Source organism: Spea bombifrons, chromosome 5 (genome assembly GCF_027358695.1).
Source record: "Spea bombifrons isolate aSpeBom1 chromosome 5, aSpeBom1.2.pri, whole genome shotgun sequence".
Classification (NCBI taxonomy): Eukaryota; Metazoa; Chordata; class Amphibia; order Anura; family Pelobatidae; genus Spea; species Spea bombifrons.
Window position 1 is genome coordinate 69,752,029 of NC_071091.1, and position 25,854 is coordinate 69,777,882.

A 25,854-nucleotide genomic window follows, 5' to 3' on the forward strand; every position below is an offset into this window, starting at 1 on the left:
TAATGAGAAAGGAGATAAATAAAGAGAAAGAGATAAAAAAAAGAGCCAAAAAAATGAAAGCCCTGGAAACCATGCCAGTGGCTCTCGGGAGAATGGTCATGTCCAGAATAAAGAGGTAAGTCTTATATCCCACATTTACCTCTGTACATAGAATTTGTTGACAGATAAGAAACATTTGGCCCATCTAGTCTGCCCATTTTTCCTGAACTCAAATCTCAGTAAGTCATTGTTCCTGCCCCATAGTCAGGGTAGCTTTATGTCTATCCCATGCATGTTTAAAGTCCTACACTGTTTTAACCTCCTCCACTTCTGCTGGGATACTGTTCAATGTATCTACCACTTCCTCAGTAGAATAGAACTTCTTTAAAATACATCTAAGCCTCTGACCCTCTGGTGTCTAGTGTAGATACCATCCTCCATCTTACCTTGCGCTGTGTCCTGTATACACTACAGCCCGTGCTCTCGGTGCCCTACTACCATGAGGACATATAATGCAAGTTACGCGACCTCCACTGGATGCCTTGGTTATCGGGGGGTGTCTTGGTTTGACTAACTTTTGCTCCGCGTTTGGGAAAGTGGCAGGTGTACTCAACAAAGTAACAAAGATGGATTGAATTACAGTTACCACTACAGGCCACTTGGTGGCACATGTTGAACCATTTTTTGTTACTGAGATTTTCTCCCTGTCTCACTGGAAATCTGTGTTAATATCAAATGTTTCAAAAACAGTGTAACTGTTGCTGTTTAATATTTTCTATAGTTATTGGCGATCCCGATCATATATCAATACTTTACTTCTCAATGGAGGCTGGAACTTCATCCATATCCAGGCCATATCCAGTACAACAAAAATGCACCCCCATTGCTAGAACAACACCTTTACAAACTTCCTGGATTACTTAAAATTATTTTTTTCCAGTACATTATCTGACCAGCTCAGTGCAGCAATATTTTTTTGGAAACCGCAAAAAAAGCTTCACTAGAGCGAGGCATTAAAGGCACACTCCAGTGTCCCAGGCAGCCCCCTGAACAATAAATGCATATAAAAGTACTTGACGCAGTCAATCAGTGGCAGGAAAATGCTCCCATTGAAATTAATGGGAGATCTTTACGCAAATGCGAAAAAGGAGGTTCTTGTTAGCCATTACTCCCCACCTGAACACTGGCCAAGGCAGAACTGTATTCCACTGGTAGTAAGTACATCCCATGTCAGGAAATGTGTTCAGTCGAGCACATCTCTTATGGGCAGGAGGGGGCAAGTACATACAGGAGATACATCTGCAAGAGGGAGACCAAAATGTAAAGGGAACACTCAGTTATGTATTACATGTATGTAGAACAGTGCATATGATGGCTGACCTGTCCCTTTAAGTACGTGTTGTCTCCTGCTTGAAATGTGCTAGACCTGGGCATTATACAAAATTCCTTTTTTGTAACATAATTAAATATACTAATGCTAACATTAGGAAAACCTAATCTTTATAAAAATGTTAACAGAACTCATAGGGGTTGTAAATAAAAAAAACCACAGTGACATAGTTTTAAACCATTTAAAGACAGAATTCAAACAGCTTCAAATATTTTGGATTTAAAACTGAGAATAGTCGCCAAGATTAAACCAATTAACATTTCATTGCCATGAGCTATTTCTGTGGACTGCTGCACCTTTGGGAGGATCCATGAACCAAAAAAAAAATAGGTCTATTTGAGGAGTAGGTGGAATCATTATCTTTCTTCCTTGACTTGACTCACAATCATACATTGATGAAAGACTCCATTAAAATGTCACCAGCGGGATTGTTTACTTTATTTAAAAATGGCACTGCTGATTGACTGCACAAGACTCTAAAATCCTACTTAAAAGGTGCGCAGGAACAGTGTAGTAAACCACCTATAAATGTTGGGAGAAAAAAACGAATACAGATGACTTCCATATTTATTGTGAAGAGCATCAAATTGGAGTCTTCTATGGGACATTTCACCCTGGTCCTCCTGTGTACAAAGATGACCCCTGTGTTTTAATGTAAGGTAACTGAGATGGGAACAGGCTGCAGATATTTTCGTTGTAATACAAAGAGTTGTGGTTAAAATGCATGTCAAAGGACAATTAAAATAATTCAAATGGCTGAATACTGGAAAACTAACTGCTAATTGTGGATTTTATTTAGGTAGAGACAACTGAAACATGTTACGAACCATGTTTTCTCAATGCAGATTTAACTTCGCTCTGCAACAAACATTCTCCTAGTTAAAATAAAATAGCTGGCTTGTCATCGTAGGTGGCCTAAGGCAAGATGTTATCCTTGTAGATGGCCAGGTTTCATATACCTGCATGGATATGCCTCGGGGTAACTGGAATAGCTGGCACAATAGCAACCTATACCTTTTGCTAACATTTATGTCACTTGCCTGTAGTGGATAAATTCATATAATTAACCTAATATTTTATGGTTAATTATGAGGTTTTTTATGAGTTTATTGGTAAATGTGCCCCGTCATCTCTCACGTGAGGCATGTTGAACGTTTAAAGTACCATTAAATAGTTCACAGTTTGAAAACTTGCACTTAAAACGACATAAATACTACAGCTGTCTGGAGTTAGCCAATGCAATGCCAAAAGGAGTCCAACAGCACAGCACTGGTTAAATAAGGTTGATTTGTAAGGTCATAAAAACAGTTTTACAGCATTAATTATTCATTGTATAATATAAATTAGTATAATGAAATTGAATCACCATTATGGGTATAATGGCACCAAATATTATTCCAGATCAAGCCATAGAAGACCTCATGAGTCAAAGACTTAAAAGTATAAAACTTGAAAAGCGTGACTACAGTAAATCTCATAAAAAAAGACAGCATTAGTAAGTTTAAAGTCAGCCTTTAGCTTTACAGAAAAACAAGCGTGAATCAGGCTTTACTGCGCCACAGGTTCTGTTTTAGAATGTTGTAGCATGACATCACAATAGCCAGATTGAAGACATCCACCCCACCCACATGAAAAACACACCTTTGGTGCCCCAGGCCAAATAATGCTTTACTGCATTATAGTTGAGTCTTGTAGCTACCAAGCTATTGTAGAATAAATTATGAATATACCTAATCATAACAGTATGTGAAGTAATATTAAATATACCGTATATTTGATCCATAAGAGGAAAACAAGCAGTCTGGAAGCATGTTGTATTATTAATGTTACAAATATATATTAACCAAAATGTTATTTTTACCAAAAACTACCTTTTTGGCTTTGAAAGAAATCTAAACTTTTTACACATGTTCAAAAAGATTTGTCTAGTTCACTCCATTATGAAACTACATGTGGCACTCAGAAGGTTGACTCGCTAGAGACCACTAAGGCTTCATATGAATCATCCACATCTGTGGTTCCAATCCACTCTAGGCCATCTTACTTTGAACTCTGCACTTGTACATCCAGGAGCTTGGGCGTCCATACTAAATAATTTGTAATAACTGTTATTTTGATCTCTGGTGGTTGCATCTCCCATTTGTATTCATTGTCAAAGTCCTGAAGGGCTCACATTACATACATGTCCATGTATTTTTACTTTATGCCTGTCCCTAATGTTAGCCATTGCTGCACGATTTCAGACAGTAGCACAACAACTCATTCCATTTGCTTCCATTGTGGTTACTGTTGACCTGTTTACTAGTCAAGACTATATCAACAGTAAGAGGATCTGCTGTTTGGGGATGAGGATACTCTGATCAAAAACACAAGCTTGACCCTGACGTGTTGTCATAAAGAAACAAGACTTATACTTAAGGAGAAAGGACTAAGACTTCTATCCAGAGTGACCCCTGATTTCATCACAGCTGCACAGATTCCTGCTTACATGACATGGAATAGATATTTCTGTCCTGCTTCATAGCTCAACCCACATAATGTTACGACAGCACATCCACACAGTAAATTATTATTTTTATAATCTAAAAAAATATCTATTAAATGTTGTTTTATTATTCCATAATTTGATACATTAGCCACAGTGAATATGGCTGAACTAGTTGGACTCCCCTTGGTAGAGTAACGTGCCTGTCACAGTAATGTGCTAGGGTAGAATTTCACCGTGTGAGAGGAGCCAGGCCTGCATTTGGGCCTCCGTTTCTGCATACCTTGCATTATTTAGGGTAGGTTGCCCAGTAAATATTACTCATCACTAACAAAACAACACGTTCCCTGTTGCATATTCAAGCAGCACAGCAACATCTATGTAACAGCATATCCTGCAATGCTTTATATCTTACAATAGAGGAAATGTCCAACAGCACATGAAATTATGTGAAGTTCCATCAGCATTTTAGGCCGTAACTCCCAATCAAGCACTTCTTATGGAACACCTTGGCTCCATGCCTCTACACTCTCGACGCTCACACGTGTGTTCGGTAGAACATGCCATGCTGGACAGGCTTAAGAGTGGGGGCAAATGTATATTGGGGGATTTTCTAGAACCCCTGCAGGAATTTATAAAGGGGCACCACATAAATTTAAGGGACTACACAACTATCATGCATTGAAGTGCATATGGTGGCCAAGGTGTCCCTTCATGGTGAACCCATGACATTAAGAATCTGTCAATAGGTGAGCTAAACAAATGAAAGAGCTATTGGTATAATATGATAAGCATTTTTTGCTTGACTAAGCCCTACATTTTTTTTAAATGCACATGACTTCCCCTATAAAAAGTGGTATTTAAGGCGTAATATTGCTAAGGATTGCCAGCGTTAGAGTGGGATCTGGCTTTGCTGTGAAAATGGTTCACAGATTTGCACTATAGAAATACATAGGCTGCAAAGTAGTAGCTTTTATTAGAATACATCTCAAAAGGCCTTTGTTTCTATATTCCTGTTCATGAATGCCAAATAACTCTGGTTCTTACATCCCCTATCCCACATACTCTGAAAGCCCCCCACAGTTGGAATTTTTCTTGTTTGTGCGCATTGTGTAGTCTTTTGTTTTTCCTTTTAGACAGTCACATACTGACACACAGGTTATTGTCTAAACCCTGTGCTTCAGATGCCATGAAGCAGATGAAGTAAGTGATAAGTAAAACACAGTCATGTTTTTCATCATTGCTATCTCTGGCCATGACATTATTTTCTTTTCAGAGAGATCTGTCACAATGGAATGTAATTAAGGGCAGCCTTGTTGGCATGTGCTAGAATAATCATTATTTCACTACGTTGAACCACATTTGTTGAACTTTTCAGCTGCCTTTGGTGTTAAACACTTTTTTTTGCAGAGTTATTTGTAATATTTGCAACAAGGAAACAATAACTGCTTTGTTCTTCCTTAGTAGTTTGTTCTGAGCCCTGGAACATGCTGAAGTTCATGAATGGGATGAAGAATGAAATATTATTTTTTTTAGACCTCTTGCGGATTTCCTGAGTTTCAAGCAACATGTGTTATTTAAATGAGAAGTATTAGTCTTAGTGCAGTAAATATGTTTCAGAGCATAGTGTTGGGGGTAATGTTTGTGTACAGCTAATGTAAATTCATCCCACTTAAAATAACCCCCAAATCAATATATAAGGTCATCATGATTTGGCAGAGATCAGCGAAAAAACAACATTGGATACATTAATTCCAGCCATATACTGATGTCAAAACATATCAGAATATCCTAAAGGGATTCTTTATTTGTATTTTTCCCCCAATACAAACCCTTTACTAACCCAGCCCCCCCCCAAAAAAAGAATAACAAATCGTCTAACTTTCTCCCTGCCCCACAAACAAAATAAACAAACTGCTTGTTTGATTTTCTATGCCATGATGATGGATTTCAAAATCATGAAAGCGTGAAACAACATTAGGGATACAACAGGTTTAAAGAGGCTACGTCACATTTGCAGATTCTGTATTTTATATAAATCTATACAAATGTATATTTTTTTAAAAGTATACCATGGGAGCAGCCCTCTTAACTTCCTTTTTTTCCCACTGCTGAAAAATATCCCACCAAGAACAATGAAAACTCACCTACATAGTTTGTATGCTTTGGAGAGGCAAGGGATTTTTAGTTTTGCATTTCTGGTGGGAGGGGTATGAGAGGGTACTCCTGCTGATGTCATGGTGACATCATTGAGATCTGTATAAATATTTATTCTTAATTTTATTTTTATGATGTTTTCTGTTATTCTCTTTCATCAGCTTTTTGCTTGGATCTCACTGTGTTTGATCACCCTGTAGACCTTCTTTATGAAACATAGAAACATTGTATGTGTGGTCAGCAGGAGATGACACCAGAAACCTCAGAAGGGTCTGTACAGACTTTGCATGGTGTGTACTACCCTGTATGATGCTTCTTGCAGTGCCAGGATTTATTTTAATCAAAGATGACAACTTATACTATGGCGATCACTGCAGACCTCTGCAAAATCATTTAGTTGTGACCTAATGCCTAGCAATATGACATCATAGCCTACCACTCTGAAAAAGACAACTGATGGTGGAGGAGGATTTAGTCAGGTGAGGGGGAATGCCTATGGCAGTGACCACCATCAGGGCTGTCCTCAGGATTTGCAGCTTAACGCCAACTCATTAAGCTCTACTGCAATGGTGCAAGTTATGAATGAGACACCTGTGCGGAAGCAATGACACCAATTTATTATGTTTCAAAAAAACAAGGGAAACACTAAAAAATGTTCATAAGTTTGTTTTCTTTCTTAAATCTCAGTTATTCACCACTTGACACATCCACAGTTAGTTTATGTCATACTCTTCAAATGCACCGAATACCCTTTTGACAGCATTGTTACCTTTTCAAGTTATTCAAGGTCAGTCCTGAAATTCCCCATACATGCATGTTTTCACAATCTCCAAAGAAAGGCCCATAGAACAAAGACCTGCGCTTGAGGGTTTGTTTGGGTCCTGTTATACAGAAACTCTGATTTTTTTCCCCATGAGCAAACATTCACAAGGGCTATCTTATCAGTACTATTAGTATTTTTTCCTGCCAAAGCAAATCCTCTCCTTGCAGATCTTTTGCATGCCATATAGTTATTGAGTTATGAATTGAAGAAAATAATATATATTTGCCAGATCCAACACTTTACTCCTGTGGTTAATTGGCCAAATTCGGTTTATTTTTATTTTTTTTTGCTTCATTTTCTCAAGAGAATATAGTTTATATTGGAGAGAGTGCGGAAGAGGGCTACCAAAATGGTGAATGGTTTGCAGGATAAAATTATCAGGAAAGACTAAGTGAACGTCATATGTATCGACTGAAGGAAAGAACAGAAATAAAGAGATATATTAAAAAGGCTAAAAAAGTAAGGGAATTTAAACACGCTAAATCTATCCTGGATCTAAGACATAACCAAAGACTGGTTAAGACTGGGAAAAATGGGCAGACTAGGGGCGAATGGTTCTTATTTGCTGTCAAATTCTATGTTTCTGTATGCTTTGTTTTGTGGTCCACGGCAGATGGAAATTATGCATTTACTTCTTGCCAACTTCTTGTTGCCTTTTAGACGCAATATGTATTCCTACAGACACAGTCTGTTTTTTTGGCATTCCTTACACATACACAGTAGAGTTAGATTACTTAGAGTCTCCAATAACGGGCAAGCATTACTAACCAACTAGTCTTGTGCTCATTTTAGTGATAGGAGAACAGAAGTTTCATACCCTGGGAATGTTTTTTAATACTGCGTTGATTTATTATTCTTATGATAATTATCAGAAATAGTTTTTGATGGAAACTAATAGGACGTCAGCATATGCATCCTTGGGGGTACACTTTCCATACACATACATTCTCCTTGTCCTCAACTGCTATTGTATCTGTATGCGTAAACGTATTTTTATTATGCATTGGTTTACCGCCCTATATATAACTTATACAATCCTTCAGAATATGTTAGCACTTAATAAATATTATTATTATTATTACATATTGTATAGAACGGTGCAGAACAACAGAGCTTTTAACCGATTTATAAATTAATATAACAATAGAAAAAAAGATAATCCTTAACAGCATAAATACAAAAATAATCAACCGCCCAGACAAAAGTGCTTACAATCAGTGTGTTTTCTATCTGGAACCAGGATAACTTAGTTATATTAAATTATTTAGAAGAAAGATGAGTAAATGGCTAATCTATAGAGTTGGAAAGGAAGGATTGTTTTCTGATTGCTGCCAAACCACAGCACCTCCAGAGTCTTGGAGCTTTGCCCAGGATAATTTAGCAACATTGTAGCAAAATATGTATGGGGATGATATTACATTTATATATTGAAGTGGTTACGAAGCATATACTGTATATAGAAGGCATCTCAGAGTCTGGTGGAAAATGAAGACCTGCTTTTACTCTGGCTGCCTTAAACCAATGACTACGACAAACACAAGCAAGTTAATAAAACTTTCCTCTTAAAATAGCATACTGTTTTTACAATAAGATCATTAAAAATACATGAGAAAACCTGTAATGTTTACAGTTTAATATATATATAGAGAGGGTGAAGTAGAGAAAATTGCTTTATTTCTAGCAGTCGCCATGAACAGGTCTGGAAAAATATCCCTCATGCTTACTAGTCAAGAGGGAAAAGTTACCATCACTATTTATTATGCGCATTATTTTTTTTATTATTTTTTATATTTCTTATCATTGTCCTTCCCTTTGCCCTCAAAAGGTGAGAGTTGGTACCGTGTTAGTCGCAGAAACATAGGAGACAAAGCTTGTGCTTAATCTACTCAGTTAGCCAATAACATAGCACATTAATGCCATCACATATTCCTTTAGCTCACCTTTCCCAGTCCCTCTCCCACAATACTTTTACTAGTGAGGCTGGTCTATCCCTAACAATGGCACCTATTGTGTAATACACCCTAAATCCCTTTAGACTGTAAGCTCCTTTGAGCAGGGCCCTCTGCACTCTGTAAGTCAAATTGTTATGTTACATAATACTTGTTGTGTCCTGTCCACCCATTGTACAGCGCTACAGAATTTGATGGCGCTATATAAAACAAATAATAATAATAATAATAATAAAGGTATCAACCAGACATTTCTTCTCTTCAGCCTTACTACTGTATTCATAAACAGGTCTGAAGCAGAGAGGCTGCTGATGCTAAACATCATGCTCAGCCACACTACAACATCTTTAGCAAAAAGACAAATATGCTTCCTACGTCCAACTCAAAGGGGGTTAAACCATTACCAATCTCAATATAGTGATACAAATGTTCTGTTAATAAGAGATTTCATTATGTATGAAACATACCGTAATAGGTGTGTTATAATTCACCTCAATGACAGCACTTAATGCAACATTGCTAAAATGTAACCATTTAGTTACAGTATCATTTCCTTCAGGTGTCCAAATGTAATATACAGAAGTTGCCACAGTAAAAAAATATATACAATATATAACTCAGGCTCAGCAGGGCTGCTATTGAAAATTGGCTCAGAAGATGTGGGAGATGTTCTGCTCATCCACTGTTTATTTCAACTCATCACAGACAAATGGATTTTCCCAGCCCTGGTCATGGAAACCAAACCAATGTTCTAGTCGAATGCCCACAACCTTCGGAATTTCTCTTTATAAGTAGGTCCCAAATTATCAGTGGTGATCCGGTTTACAATTCTGAAATAAATATTGGTACTGTAGTTCTTCAGAATTTTGTAAGACATATCTATAATAAAAATAATGACAACTGAATTATATTTCTAAAGATCCAAAACAATTGATCTGTTGAACCTGCTTATAGAAGTCAGAATATTTCTGCCAATATTTTCAAAATAGTCCAAGAATTGTGCCACATTTAGCAGCTTTTAGAACATTCCTAGAACATTGATACCTCTGTTATCTGGAATCGAACCAGACCTTAATCAGTCCTTGGTCTTGACATAGATTCAGGGTAGGTTGATGACTATCCCATACATGTTTAAGTTTCCTCACTGTATTACCTCACAACCCCTTCTCATAGGATGCTGTTCCATTTATCTACCACCCTTATAAAACATCCTTACATTACATCTAAATCACTGACCCTCTAGTCAAAAGCCAAACTGTGTTTTAAACTCGCTCTAACCTTACCTATTGTGCAAAATAAAAAGACCCCCATCACACACAAAGCAAACATATAATTAAAAGACTACTATTTTACTACGACAATAAGTGTCATTATTATTAGTCCCATCCAGGGCCGGCCCTACAATGGGGCAGACTGGGGCAATTGCCCCAGGCGGCACTTTAGAAGGGGCGGCACCTTGCCGCCCCAAGCGCTTTTTTTTTGGTTTTTTTTTGAAGCGGAGGAGAGAGAGAGGGGCACCGAGTGGTTTTCGCTTACCCGCTCGGCGCCCCTCTCTCTCTCTCCTCTGCGGCGAGTCTCCCTGTTCGGTCCCGGTGCCGGCTTGTAATGCAGAGCGCCGGAAGTGACGTCAATTTCCGGCGCTCAGCATTACAAGCCGGCACCGTGGCAGAGCAGGGAGACTCGCCGCAGGACTGTTTAAAGGTAAGTACCGGGGGGGATCGTAGATTATGGTGTCGGCGAAGTTTAAAATGCCGCCCCCCCGGCGTCGACGGGGGGGGGCGGCGTTTTAAACTTCGCCCCAGGCGGCGTTAAGTCTTCGGCCGGCCCTGGTCCCATCTATTACTATATACGTATGCACAATAAAAAAGAAAATTGTTTTGGGCGGCATTGACGATTGTCAGGCAAATAATACATTTTTCCATCAGCAATTATTCATATTGGCCACCAGTAAATACATTATGTCCCTCTTCTGAATAATTTAAACCTTGTTTCAAAGATTAGATCGTCACAAAAACCTGAACAGCTGCTCAATATATTTAAAGACCATGGTGAAAGACATAGACATTGTGCTGTGTGTACATTTCTGTGTTACCAACAATGTAATTTGTCTGTGTTTTTGAAGGATTTAAGTGTTGAAAGTTAAAAAGGGTGATTAAGCAACATGCGATGGTGCCCTGAAGGGAGCCCATATGGGGGGTCACAAAGACACAATTGCATTGCTGTCACACCATAGACCATCCAGAGGGTGCATGGAATGTTGTTCCTGGGGTCAGGGTCAGTGACATACACAGTCACTCATTTTTTACGCTTTGTTCTGAAACAAATTAAGACAAAGGAATCTATATACACCCCACAATAATGCCAAAGGGGACAACTTAGATAGCTAGAGTTCATGTTGAGCTACTTGTAGGATCTGGTGCACTTCCTGCCTAAATTCTCTGTGCGTGGATTTGAAATGCACTCTATTAAAATAATTTAATAAAATTAGAGGCATTCCAGTCCCTTGGGCTTTAAGTAATTCGGGCACCCCACAGTGCTTTGAGTGATTGATGGCTTCTTTACTCTCCTAGCTCTTGGCTGGATCCCTAGCCTTCTTTTCAAACGGGACAAACTACTTATGGGCTTTGTTTTAAACACCTTGTGCCACACCTGAAATCCATGTTGGATGAATGCCTTAATGGCCACTGTCCAACGGCTTAATTGCCACTGTCCAACAATGGTGTTAGGTCATTAGCCCTCATGACCAACATCAAAACGAGCCTACCTTTCCTGATTATTTTAACATATGCCTGGCAGCTGTTAGCGGAAGGTGAGAGATGGTGGTTTTATCTACTGATGGGATTAAGCAGGTTGGAGCTCACCAGTACCTAAATGATCAGGTATCTTTATAACTACTAATTGTCAGGCATCAACTGTTCAAGCAAAATACCTCCTAACTTCAAATGAATTTATAGGTAGTCCCTATTTAAAACAAATGCATTGTGTAACACTTATAATGGACACAGTAAATAGTCATTGAGCATAAATTTAATGAGACAGAATTCCAAAAGATAAATGAAGCATGATAAAGACCAAGAGAGGCCTAATGTAGTTAAAGCATTTGCAAACAAGTATACAAAGACTTCTATTAAGCAAAACCACCAGGTACAACTCAACTGATAGCAATAGGAAGGCCTGGAGGTGAAATCACTCATTCATGCAGCCTGGAGATTGAGGTAACAATTAAATTGACATTGCCGGGCCCTAATTTAATTACACTGCTTACCTTTAAAGGGGAACTCCCACCATTTTCACCATAGTCAGTAGGCTAGGGTGGGATTAACCTGATCTCGTGCCAGAAGTGTCCTATGTGACGCTAGGGAATTGTCACAAATATAGATGCATTTTGTAAGAACATTTGCCGCCATTTGTGCCCATCTATGCCCAGCTGCATGCTACATATATCCAGCAGTCGGCTGTACTTACATCATCAGGCGACCAGTGGCAAGGGATACCTTAACTTCCTCTTTCCATCATTCAAGCTAAAATTGTAAATTTGTATTAATACAAATTTTAATAAAAAAAAAGTTTGTTCATTAATTTGTACAAATGTCCAAAAATGAGGAGGGACCCCAATGAAACAAGTGAAAATAAAGAGCTCAGAATTTTCTTTTGCATTTCATTGCACTTACATGTACTCTCTCTCATGCTCTCTCTTAATGCCTCCCTACCTTCTCTGTGTCCCTTTTCCGCAGCTCCACTTCTCTTGTCTCTTCTTCTTCTTCTGTCATTTTTTCTTTTGTCTTCTTTCTTTGTCTGCTTCTCCCTGGTATCTGCTCTGTTAGCCGCAAAAGAGCAGCACTTCCGCAAACACACTCTCTCCCGATTGGAGGAATGGGGGAGTGGCTGTCGTCATGGTGTGCATCATAGCTTCACCCTATTGCAAAAGTACTCCAAGAGGCCAGAATATTGCAGATGGAGGTGCAGAGAAAGGGCATTCTGCACCTCTATTTCTCCGCTAATCTGTCTGCAATATTCTGGTTTCTTGGAGTACTTCTGCAAAAGGGAAGAGTCATTGTGTGCACCGCGGGGGACAGGCTTTCCCATGTTCCTCCAATCAGGGGAGAGGGCTTGTGCAGTGGCTCCACCCTTTTGTGGAAGTACCTTGATAACGGAGCTGATACGACGGAGAAGCGGACAAAGAAAGAAGACGGAAGAGCAAGAAGTGGAGCTTCAGATAAGGAGTCAGGGACACGGTAGATTTCATAAATATAATTTAAAGGCTCATATTTACATGTATCTAATTTGAAAATATTGTTGAAACAAGAGAAGGCATGGGTAAAATAAAAAACAGCTCTGTAGCGTTACATTGGGGTAGGCAAAAAAGGGATTCTGGTTGTGTTTTCAAGTGACCTCATAACTGAAACCAAATGAATGGTCCAATGAGTAGAAGGGTTCTTTTTGATTTCTATGGTAATGAGAGCGCGTTTCTGAACATTTACATGTCTTCTATGAGTATCATTTCCCGGCTGACTCACCCACCTGTGCTAAACCTACAGGGAAGCAGAACAATAAAAATCGAAATATACCGGTAGATTTAAAAAAGATTTTTTGTCTTTGTTAAAGCGGTCACTTATCAATGTATTTTATCATCAGGCCAGGATTATCTGCTGACCTCGTACATCACAAGGAACCACACAGGTGGTTCCGCACAAACCAGCCCTCGGCCAGTTTGAGGTTTCCAAACCCTTGAACTGCCTGGAGAACAAGAAAACATAAAAACTAAGCACAAAGGACAAGTATCATTTTTCAAAAATCCAGTATTTAATCCAACATTCTCTTTTTGTTCATAACAAAGGTATTTTGGGAAGCATCTTGCTAAAATTGTAGCAGTGTAAACACATACTAGACAGAGTTCTACCATGCTCCCAGACTTCTTTTGTCTGTGAAGCTGAAAAGCTTTCCTTCTTCATTAACATATGTATGTAAGCCTGTGCATATTTTGTTTCGGTGTGGTCAGAAAATATATACCAATGAGGTTTTTTTTTGCGGTATCTCACGCATGCCCTAGTTTTGTGAAGGTCTTTGAAACATGCTCCAAGTGTTGTGGGTCCACAGTGGAAACCGAATCCTGGGTCTTTCTATTCTAGAGCTGTATACCCCACATTGGGATATATAGCCTCTTCTTCCCTTCCCAGACTGGAGCCTAAAAAGGGTCCAGATCTTCTAGGACCCAACCAAAGGAGAAGCCCAAAAGACACAGCTCACCATAAAAAGCCTAGTCCTTGGGAACCTAGCTTCAGTGCTCCATATACAAACTCAAACACATGTACACAAAACATGCCTGTAAACATGTGAAACACATGGCCCCAGTCTATAGCTGGCGTTATAAAAATGTAGCCCTTTACACACTAGCCATAGTCTATGGCAGTGGGGGAAAATAAAAAGTGCACAAAGGGTCCAAAATGATACTTGGTCCTCTAACCATACAGTGAAAAGTGAAAGTGCCATGGTGGACCCAACTGGAGGGTCAAGAATACATTGGCTCCATGGCCTTCCCAGCCATAAGGCCAGAGGACCAACCTTTCCCTCTCCCACAGTTACTCACTTGATCTTAGCCAAAAAGGCAATTAATCTGAAACATCTGTGTTAAAGTTACTCAGAAACACATTACGGACAGCTTTCTTTGCAGTGTCTGCATTTGGTACTAGTGAATGCTACATTTAATCATTTAGGTTACGTAAGAGAGTGACCTGGCTGTACCATGAAGAATCTTGTGGACATCAACATTGTGACAATAGAAACTGCAGGGAATTGTGCTCATGATTGGTTAAGCATCATCATCATAATTATTTGTATACAATTCTCCTCAAACAAGAAGGGAGCCGGTTTTGTATAAAATTTACTCTGCTTTATACAGGGCCATCCAGGCAGTTCTTTTTCCGAGGAAAGCTCGGTGGGCTTGGCCCATCATAACGCATAGTGAAGCATGGGAGCTGACCCTGCGATTTTCCTGCAAATTTCAACTTTAATGAACAAACTCTCTGGAGCGGAGAAGGTGGGAGGATAGCTAGTGACAGGCGAAAAAGGGAGTAATCAGCTCAGGCAGACTGTTGGCATCAAAGGGGGATGGTGTGTGTGTCAATGTTAATCACAGGCTTCTCGGAACAGGCAAAGGATTCCTTAAAACGAAAGGGAGGGAGAGAACCAGTGACTATGTGAAACTAAGTTTGAGATATGGGGTAGACACACGAGAATTCATTTGTGTGTTAAGAAATAGCTGATAAGGAACTAAGAGAGAAGAAAAAAACCCATAAACCTAGAGTAACCGGTTTATATAAATCTACACCAATATAACGGTACTTTTGTATAATTATAATGAAGGAACATTACACTGAATTTGTAAAGAAAACATATTATCATTTTAATGGCCAATGGGTCAGAAACAGCTTTAAGTCCAAAATGGTTCGGAGTCGTGATCCCCAATTCAAGGCCAGCTACGCCCCCACCCCCAACAATCTCCCACTAGCCACAGTCCCATGGTTGGTTGGGAGTGCTGTTGGGGATTGTGGTTAATCAACTAGTGGGTGCCATACAGTTATGTTGCCGGTTTAACCCTTTGTACGTCAGGGGTATATCATTTGACAGTTATGAGGTTGTGTCAGAACTGTTTTTGTGCCAGTATATTGAGTTTCTCATTGTCATCATTTTCTGCACATGGGGAAATTTATGTTAGTATGGTTGTTACGCTTAGTGCGAGAACTCCAAGGGAGAGTTGGAAGGAGAGCTGGGAGAGTTGTCGTTTAAACGCTCACTTGGCTTTCATTACGTATGGTCGATACCAGCAAGTTCCTCCAGTGTAAAGGGCCAAGCTAGCCCTGTAAAATGCATACTTAAATGAGAAATGAGGAAACTAAAGAAATGTAGCCGATTTTACTCCATATACAGGGTCAACCAAGCTCATTCTGCAGTGGGAGCTCAGTTGTCTCTTCGTAATGTAAAGTGAAGCCAATGAGCTTAGACACAACTCTCCTGCAAACTCTCCATTTAGTGAATAAACCCAAGTGATCGGGGTCTGAGCTAGTCCCTGATGGTTTCTCAGTATAGTCCTAGTTGGGATGTGATGTTATGTCTGAGCTAAACACTGTGCACCATCTACGGGGGGGGGGGGGGGGGGTTTAGAAAGATTGTCCCGGCCCATTATGTCCTAAATCTATACCCACTTGCTGGGGGGAGGGCTTGTTCTCCTTATCCTGTTCCCATGGATTCAGATTCACCATCACGTGATCTGTGAAAGCAATCATAGGCTGAGGAGATGGTAGGACCCACGCCGGCACTCAGACGTTACTATGGTAACAGCACCGCTTTTCCGGGAAAGCGATAAAGTAGGAACGAATAGCCGGCAGTAGCTGCACCGGCGCGGGGTGTTCGTGAGTCTGCAGCGAGCGCGCACATGGAATAAGGGGGCCGGAGCCCGTGTGTGTCTGGGCGCTGCGTTGCATTGTGACGTCACCGCGTTGAGTTCGGGAGTGATCATTCCAAACAGGAGCAGCGGCGGCGCTGTGAGCGGATCGGGAGTCACTCTGCAGTCCTGGACACTGATCTGCCTATTGGAACATAACAAAGCGCGCTCTATTGGCATCTATCAACCCCCATCACCCGGGCAGCTGGAGATATCAGTGACCCCGGACCCAGCGCGGCAGCCGGGGAGGACTTAGCAGGGTGGCGTTGGGGAAGGGGGGGCAGAACCGCGAAGATGAATCGAAGTTTCAGTAAGTCGCAGACTCTGCGCTATGTGGATAGCAGCGCGGTGGAAGTGAAGAGCAAGGTAAGGATCTCGGTGTATGTGCGCGATCGTGCTGTGAATGAATGAGGGCGCTCGGTGCTGCGGAACTTGGTCGCATCTCTTTTGTTACTTGTGCGGCGCTCACTTGGGGAATGCGAAGAATTCACACACGATTGAAGTGCACGACCCATTCATTGCTGAAGGGCAGTATCCGGCAGCGCACGGGTTAATCTGTCCAGCATACTGTCTATACAATGTTTGGGGCATTCGGCTCAGCATGCACCTATCCTATAGATCCTTTCTATATAATCTCTCTTAATCTAGAGCAAGTATAACCTAGATGTGACAGAAGGAATAATGGAAAAAATAAATTTCGAATGAAAACTTATTATATCTTTATTGTTTTTACTTTATGGAGCGGTTGCTAAGTGGAGCAGCCTCCCAGCAGAAGTGGTAGCGTTTAACCGATGAAGGACTAAGCCTATACATCAAGTAATATGGGCAGACTAAATGGGCCGAACGATTCTTATCTAACGTCAGATTCTATGATTGCTTGGATAAACCCCACTACGAATCGCAGCCTGATCTCCGTGTTGTTAATGCCGCCATTACCATGCCTGAATGAACCCAATTTGGAGAATGTGATATATGTGATTTATTACACTCTGCGATATGCCGTCCCGTATCGTGACAACTGCGGTTGGGATTGTTTATGGAGAATGGAGAAGGCTTGCATGGTTTGTGAATGCCTCCCTTTAACATCATGCACATGTTGTGTTCTGTATGTCCTGTATACTGCCGGCTGGCAGCTGGAAAGACTCTACACAGACACATCAATAAACCTGGGTTTGTTCCATTCATCCGTCAGAGGCCTGGAGAGAAAAAAAAAAGTATTACTCTGTTGGATAAGTGGAACAGCCTCCCAGCAGAAGTGGTAAAGGTTAACACAGTTAGGTAATCTAAACGTCCATGAGAGCGGCCGGCATGTGGCTATCCTACATCTAAGACGAGGCCAAGGACTGATGAAGCAGGAGGGAATACTCAGACTAGATGGGCCGGATAGTTCTTATCTACCATAAAACTTTTTGTATAGTTTATTCTTCCGTAAGCGTTAGAGACCGTGGCGCTTGTTATTTAGAGATGATGCGGCTTTCGGGTCTGTTGATGGCCGATCCTAGACCCCGCTGTTCTCAATGTTTGTAGCTGCCTTCCACACCTCGGTGAGTCAGTGCGATGCTCTGCGTGGAATCATCTGCAGGGCTTTCATCTGCTGTCCTGTTTCAACTTGCTCTAGAAGCTCGGTGCGGTTGCGGAGATCCGGCAGGGTAGTAAGCGCGTGTGATGGGGCGGATGTGACATCACACGCAGATCAACATCTAAACATAACATTAAAAATGATGATGATTATTTATTGTTTTATATAGTGCCGTCATATTCCGTAGCGCTGTACAATGGGATGTGACCCCATTAAATAATACCAGCCTCCCTGATGATTTCAGTTTACAGGCGAGTTGAAACTATGTTTCTATGTGTTATGATGTGCCTTCCCTACAGGGTGGGCTGAATTTGATGGCGCTATATAAAACAATAAATAATAATAATGCATAGTTCACATGATTTAACTATTCATTATGGAGGGCCAACCAATCCCTTCCTGTAAATGAGCCCTTTATAGTAAGTCACTTGCTCGAAAAGTTTAAACAAACTGGTTTAGTGGCCACCCCCTCCGCTGTGAGAAGTGAATATGTAAGCACTACTCTAAGAAATAAGGTGCAAATGCTATGTAGTAAGATCAATGTAATATTGCTCCTCCATTAGCACTTGAATGTTTGGGATGTTGCCCATGACAACTAAAATGCTATGGCCCAATGCCCTGTCCAGTAAGGTGTCATGTGACATGGTGAGGGGAAAAGAGCCAGGGCCATTCACAATGAGCAAGGACTGCAACTCCCATAATGCTTAGCTAGCATCGGATTGGTTGAATACGGTTAGAATGCCATGAATGTTATGGCCCCGCCACAGGTGATGAGTTATCTGTCGGCCGCGCTTCTGATTGGCCAGTCTATGGATGGAATGAAGTATTTCTTATGTAATTGATGAGTTTGGAGAATGGCATTTATAATGTTACATCGCTTTTATTAGAGCTTGCGCAGGTGGAGCAACAACTATTAAACTGTTCTGATTGTAACCCTAGATGGCTCACATTGTCTTACACGCGATACAAAGTGACAACCAAACATGAGAGAATTATTTCTTTAAAGCCATTAAAGTGCATACGATGGCTGTGTTGTCCCTTTAACTTGATTAAATAGCATGAACTTCAGGAAATCTAGTTTGGTTCATGATCAGATTGCCCATTGGGAAATGGCTAGTTGGCCACTGATTTGGTCCTATTTCTTGCGATAACATAGTACTATAAAAAAGCATCTAAAACTATTACATCAAAGGAGCTCACAAATAATTCATGTTGAAGTACTTTTGTAAGTAAATTAATTATGTACCTGTTTAAAAAAGAAATAGTTATTCTTATTAGGAGAATCTGCAGCTCCAGAGCTGCAGCACAACGTTCGTCTCCATGGGCCTCTTTTCACACCACCAAACAGCCAATGAAATCAATGGGAGCACTTTCTGCGCATGCACAGGGGTTCTTGTTGGAACAGTACTCCGAGTCAACACTTGGCTTGAAGCCTGGCAGTGAGTAATTCCACACATGAGCTGGAGGTGTTCGGCCGAAGGCATCTCCTATAAGCCTGGGCACTGGAGGTGATGGTAAGAGGCAAATATAGCGGTGGGATGTGGAGGAATGCATCTGCAAATGTGAGAAAATCACAATCTAAAGGGACGTGGCTATCATATGCTGATATGCTGTTAATGCCGTTTCCTGGGACGCAGTGGGACGCACTAGCCACAATGTTGGATGTTAGAGCCTTTCTACGTCAGTACCATAGATGAGAATCTCAGCAAGGTTCATGTTTGAAGCCTGCTGCTGAGCGAGAACACGTTGGGAGCACGCAATCATGCGCCTCTTCTGCCTGTGTCTGCATGTACACACTAGATGCATGGATGTTTATCGCCTAGAGATGTTCAGGTGCTACCAAGAAAGTAAAAGATTTGGCTTCATGGAACGATGGCCATCACCGAGCGAGGAAAAAAAAAAAATAGAGCAATTGTTCTGGATACATTCTAGATCACAAGACTACAACCTATTGGCTTATAATAATTCTACTGCAGCCTTTGAAAACTCTCACCATCCTTTTTTAATAAATTACATCCTTGCTGAAAGGATTGCTGGAAAAGATGCAAAATGTAACTTCATGTGTGGACTGTTTGATGTTAGCGCTTGCTAGTACCACCCTGTTATGTCTAGTTAAGGAAGTCCGGGGATTGAACATCTTATGCTCACAAACACACTATAGTAACACATGCTAGCACCACACTCTTATACACAAGCAGATAATGGCTAACAGTGTATCACATGTATAAAACTACACGCACAAACATTATAGACACATACCCACTGAATCAGGCACAAAAATACACTGGACATACTGACTCCAGCACTACTGTATACACACAGTATACACATACACACATGGACTCCAGCACTGTACTTTTACACACTTACACACTGATTCTGACACTATAGCACACACACGCTCCCTCTCACCTTGTAGATGCCAACCAAGCCACTGCCTATCCTCTGCCATCACGAATCCACCACCCTATGCTTTCCTATGGGTGCGTGATGAGGCAAGTGGATCCCAAGTGGGAGCCTCATGGAATCGCTACCCGGCTCCCCCGCAGGAAAGCGTGGGGTGCCAGATTCATGATGGCAGCCCTGCAAAAACCTGGGTGCCAGGAAATGGTTTCTAGTCACCATGGCGACCTGAGAAAGTCAAGAGTAGCTTTTACTGCAGACCATGTGCACAGAGGGAACCAGGAGCTAAGGACACCCATGCAGTTTAGGTGAGCTTTCCAGCTCACTGCTTCACTTAACACCTACCTATTAAGCACACATCAGTATGTGCACTATTCACTCAATAACTATGCCGCCAAAAAATCCTTTAAACCGTAATTGGTGTAACATACACCATTTATATTTGCATATTCCAAACCTACAGAGTGTGCACTTTGACACCCGCATGTGTTGTGCTTCTGGTGTGTCCCTTTCTAGTGCTTCCAAGAATTCCGATATTCCGGCAGCTGTTCCGTCTTCCTGTGGGGATCCAGCCCTGTGTGGAATACATGCCTACAGTTTCCATAAGTCAACAAGATGACCTACAGAACGTGTCCTGGACATTAAGTGACCTCTTTTAGATGTAAAAGAGAGGTTACTTCTCTAAAATAGAACACGGGAAGCTTCTCCTAACAGACACAGATGCTATATATATATATAAAGCTGTAGGGAGATGAATAATTGAAGGAGATTTGTCATGTTACTTTGTAGTTTGTCTCAGTAGAACGTCGGGGTCTACAGGCCTTTTTATGCTGTTTACACATTATTAAGCTTAACAGCCAGTGTCATCTGTTTTGTAATCTGCTGCCAGGCCGACGTACATGACTGCTTTGTAAATTAACCAAGTATGTGCGTCTGTCTCTGTTACAGTCTGTGTGTTCTGATTGGGTTGTGTGAACGTTTTGTTGAGCTCTGTGTGCTTTCTGGTAAATGAAGCCCAGGACAGAAATGTGCAGATATTCACGCTTCAATGTTATTGCTTTTTTTATGTACAATATATTCTTTGACTTAGTTAGAACCCATTAGTACAGAATCCAAAAAAGCCCCTTTTTGAGCAGAGATTTGTAGTTGGATAATAAAGCATGTATCATTTCTGGAATTGTGTTAACGTAGCTCAGCAGTTATATATTAATTTGGCTGCATCTCCCTTCTAGTGCCAAAACAAAAGTTTGCCCTAGAAGGGCAGTAATCAATTAAGTTGTCCTTGTCTTCTACTAAGGCACTTTTGATAAATCCAATCAACCAAGTAGCCATGACTCCTAGAAGTTTAAATCTGGATCCTATTTTCTACGTAAGTTTCCCCATCCCAGCAATAATCGTGGGTGTACCTTATTTTCTTGAATGGTGTTCGCATGCCACCCATTCTCGCACAAGTGCACTGAACCAATTTGGCGACAAATCAGTAGTCTATATGTGAGTCCAGACGTGTTGATGTAAACATCAAATATTCAACCTGCCTACCGTATAGGGGAAAATGGGGCAAAGTCTCTCTGGTAACCTCCATAAAAATGTGGATTCCTTTTGCAATAATCTGACTGCTTTTATGTCACCAGTAGTATCCATAGTTGATGATCCACCACTACACATTATGATCTCCTTAACTAGTGATAGTCTAGCTCTCGAACAGAAAGGGGTTTCATTTCAGTATGTAAGGGAGAATATGGCTGGAAACTAAAAACCCCTTTCGGTTAACCTGTCATAATCCTACCATTATACCTGGAAATTCCCTTGTACAGACATAATTACCCCCTCATATATTCATCCTTCTCTTCCATTTACATAATCCTGTCTTGCGTACCCATAATATCAGCTACATTCCTTAACCAAAATCCCCCTTTCCTGCACCTAATTCACCTTCTTCGTCTGTGATCCTTTTTCTTCGACCTGTCCATTAGAAAAGGTGTAGCTTCGCTTGTCTAGGTGTGAGAAGGACGCTGGGACAGATCTGCCGTAGCTTCTTAATATATCATCATAATATCAATTTATAAAATGTCATCAATGAGGCAAGACAAATGTTGAGCAAGGTTTTTGTTTTTCTTGTTGATCATTTTATTGAATGCATTCTGTACTATTTTTAAAAAGCCATTTCCATGACGGTCCGGGTGTGCAGCATTCATTCACTCACTCTGCTTTCAGTCCATTCAATTGGCCTATGAGTAACAGCTATAACATGCGACCAGCTCTTTTAATGGGAGTCGGTAGCGGCAGGCAAGCCACTTTATGCTATAAAAATAACTCGCTATACATGGATTACTTTTTGTAGGTTGAAATGCCCATTTAAATACAGTTACAATGGCTGCCTTACCCTGACTCACCTCTGTAAAGCAGTCCCTTTAAAAACTACAGATCTGTCTAAAGGTAATTAAGCACATAATAATTGTTGGCAGTAAAATGAATACTATATTGTTGTTAAGAATCTCTTTGATTTCCTTGGAGGTTTAACTGGTGCTCAGGATGTTTAACATGTGATTATGTTACTGTCATTTTAGATTGTCTTTGATAACTTTTTTCACTGTACCCTATTGTAACAGCGATACAGAATCTACTGGTTATACGATATATAATTGAATGTAATGGATTCTCATTATTGAGCAATATAGTGTTGTTGGTACTTTAACAATTCCTTTTGGCTCCTTTGCAAACAAGGTTTTCTGATTTTTATTCGGCTTGTCCACAATTCCCAACTCTATAGCAGGGGTGTCCCACCTGCGGCCCTCCAGCTGCTGCAGGACTATGTCTCCCATAATGCTCTTTCAGCTAAGGGGCTGGCTGAGGAGTATGGGAGATGCAGTCCTGTCGCAGCTGGAGGGCCGCAGGTTAGACACCCCTGCTCCTATAGGGTCCCAGGGGCTTGTGGTACCAGCCATTATGGCACAGTTGCCTATATTCATAACACAGATGGATTGCTTTTTGTTTGCAGGCACTATTGGACTAACATGTATGTTCTGTTCTATAGTCTAAAATTCTAAATTATTATTATTTTTTTGGGCATCTTTTTCTGGATTTCCCCAGTTGTGTGGTTTCCTGTTACACACACACATGGGATTTTAAAAGTATACAATTTGTCAGCAGATAAGTATTCTCCTTGCTTTATAATTGCTTCTTTGGGAACTGTACATGCGAAAAAGGAAACAAAAGCAAAAAATTTAGGATATGTGCTTAAAAAAATTACTTTTGGTTCTCACCCTGTTTCTTCTCATTTACTTAATATGGCGATGCCCATTATCTAATATTTCGTCGTGGTGAGAACAATCCATGACATAGCTTAACATTATTAGGGGTAGAAGTCCTTGTAATCAGGTTTTGGTTCTCATAACTTATAGGTGCTGTAAGTGGCGTTAAAACCGTGATAAGTGCTTAATGGGTTATTGGTTAAGGAGATGTGTTCCGGTCTGAAAACAAATGCTTGCTTTAGATTGTATCACATATATGACCTGTCCCTGCTTGTATAGGCTATGGGGCTCTATAGGCTCGTTAGCGAGGTAACCTTAAAGGTGCCTTTCCACGTAATCTAACGAATGGAACTCTTTCGTAACTAAGACAAGTTTTAGAAACCTTAATGCCCAAACCCTTCCCAGAAATATTCCTTTGAAAAACATGTTGCCTCATTCTTTATTTTTTTTTTTATTTAACACTAAATGTTCATGTGACGCAAATGCAGCTTCTCAAAGATTTATGGTTTTATGTGATTAAGCCTTCAGAGGAAAGGCTAAAAATGAAAGGTCTACTGAGATTTATTAAGATCTCCTCTTTTTGGCGGAGAGGAGTGTGCTCGATCATATAAACACTTTTTACGCTCCCAGAAGTGAGTGTAAGTGATCGTTTACTACTACTTGTTTGGCCATTATGGTATTAGGATGAAATTCACATCTATCACCTCTCCAAGTTCATACATTTCATCAGCACGCAGGTTTATTTTGGGTAAAGAAATATCTAACTAAGCCATTTATATATGTATTAGAAATGTTATATACCTCCCCGTTAAGTTGTTGTTATATACCTCCCCCCCTGTTACTAGGTTACTGTTTGGTTCAAGCAGCTTTCGTTAAGTCTTGTCCAGAAGAAGGGAGAGAACTTCAGGACAGAGAATAGAAAGGTCCCCCTCCCCCCATCTTTTTTTGTTGTGTTTTGGTTTTTACTCAGTATTAAAAACTTTAAAGAGCAGTCGTCTAAAAGTAGATTACCTGGTGCAATTTACAAAAATATGACATCTACTCCAAAATTCAGTCCCCAAACCTAGATTTGCACAGTAAAGAACATTATGTGATGCCTGCGTTGGGTGTTTTGATTTGGATACCTCTTCAGGAAGTTTAGTTAAAGACATTATTCCTTTCATTGATTTCTGTTCGCTTCCTTGACTCTTACTGTCTCTAATGTCCAGGTTCTGAAATCCGGCTACCTGTATTTATAACATTGTCCAGCGCTTTAACTCATTACGGATAGTGCACAGTTTGTCAGTATCCAAGACTATCTAATCCATTAACCCTTCTCTGAACTTTCTCCAACATATCTATATCCTTGTGGAGATACGGTCTCCAGTACTGTACACAATACTCCAAGTGAGGTCTCACCAGTGATCTGTACAACGGCATGAGCACTTCCCTCTTTCTACTGCTAATGCCTCTCGCTATACAACCAAGCATTCTGCTAGCATTACCTGCGGCTCTATTTGAATACATTTGTTTGCTTGGAAAGCTTGATACACATTAAAATGTTTGAATTCTGCTGATCTGTTTGGAAAATGATTCAAAAAATGTGGTCACTTCCTTCTATAATAATAATATCAACATGTTAAGTTTAGCCCCACCTAACGGTGAAATGACCATAGACTGTTTGATGTTAATACTTTGTGTATTTCGTTGTTATTTGTGACCTTACGCCTCGGTATAGACTTGGTGGAAATGCTTCTAGTGTGCTTGCGGTCTCGTTTGTGAAAGTTCTCTGCTAAACCCTCTGACTGTCATATTTTGGTAGAGAGACCCTTCAACTCATCTTATACGATACATGTATGCCCGGGCACTACTCCTTTTTCCTCGTGAAAACGTGCGAGGATCATTTCTAACAGTTCACTGTTGTTGTGTTTGCAGTATGGAGCCGAGTTCAGAAGGTTCTCGCTAAACCGCCACAAACCCGGAACGTTTGAGGAGTTCTACAACCTTCTCCTTCACGTCCATAACATCTCCAGCGTTGATGTGATGCTTGGTTATGCGGACGTTCACGGAGATCTCCTTCCAATTAACAACGATGACAACTTCTGCAAAGCCGTATCTAGTGCAAACCCGCTGCTTAGAGTATTTATACAGAGGCAAGGTAAGATATCGGTTTGCCATATGCATATATTCTGCAAGTACACGTGGTCTGAGAAATGGTAAGAATCTGGCGTGAGCGAGGAAACTGCGGTATCAGGACCTCGCTTGAATAGTAACTATAACGTTACTGGTTGATACATTTGCAGATGCTGCTTTAAGTATAGCATCATTTTATTTTCTTTGATTTACGGACAAGTATAAACAAGTCCAGATTTTTAAAGCCTAAGGCACTAGGTAGCCAGCTCCACCCGACCCACATTC

At 40.6% G+C, this 25,854-nt stretch overlaps 1 protein-coding gene across 2 annotated transcripts in view; it reads left to right on the forward strand.

The window, feature by feature from the left end:
* The first annotated feature begins 16,183 nt into the window (after positions 1 to 16,183).
* The window catches only part of PARD6G (par-6 family cell polarity regulator gamma), a 38,010-nt gene continuing 28,339 nt past the window's right edge, over positions 16,184 to 25,854 (forward strand). Inside the window, exons 1-2 of one of the 2 annotated variants that reach the window (XM_053467103.1) lie at positions 16,184 to 16,590; positions 25,372 to 25,594. In XM_053467103.1, coding sequence (XP_053323078.1) covers positions 16,519 to 16,590; positions 25,372 to 25,594 — 295 coding nt within the window. In that variant the 5' untranslated portion in view covers positions 16,184 to 16,518. The remainder of the gene's footprint in view (positions 16,591 to 25,371; positions 25,595 to 25,854) is intronic. The other variant, XM_053467101.1, reaches the window with a different exon arrangement.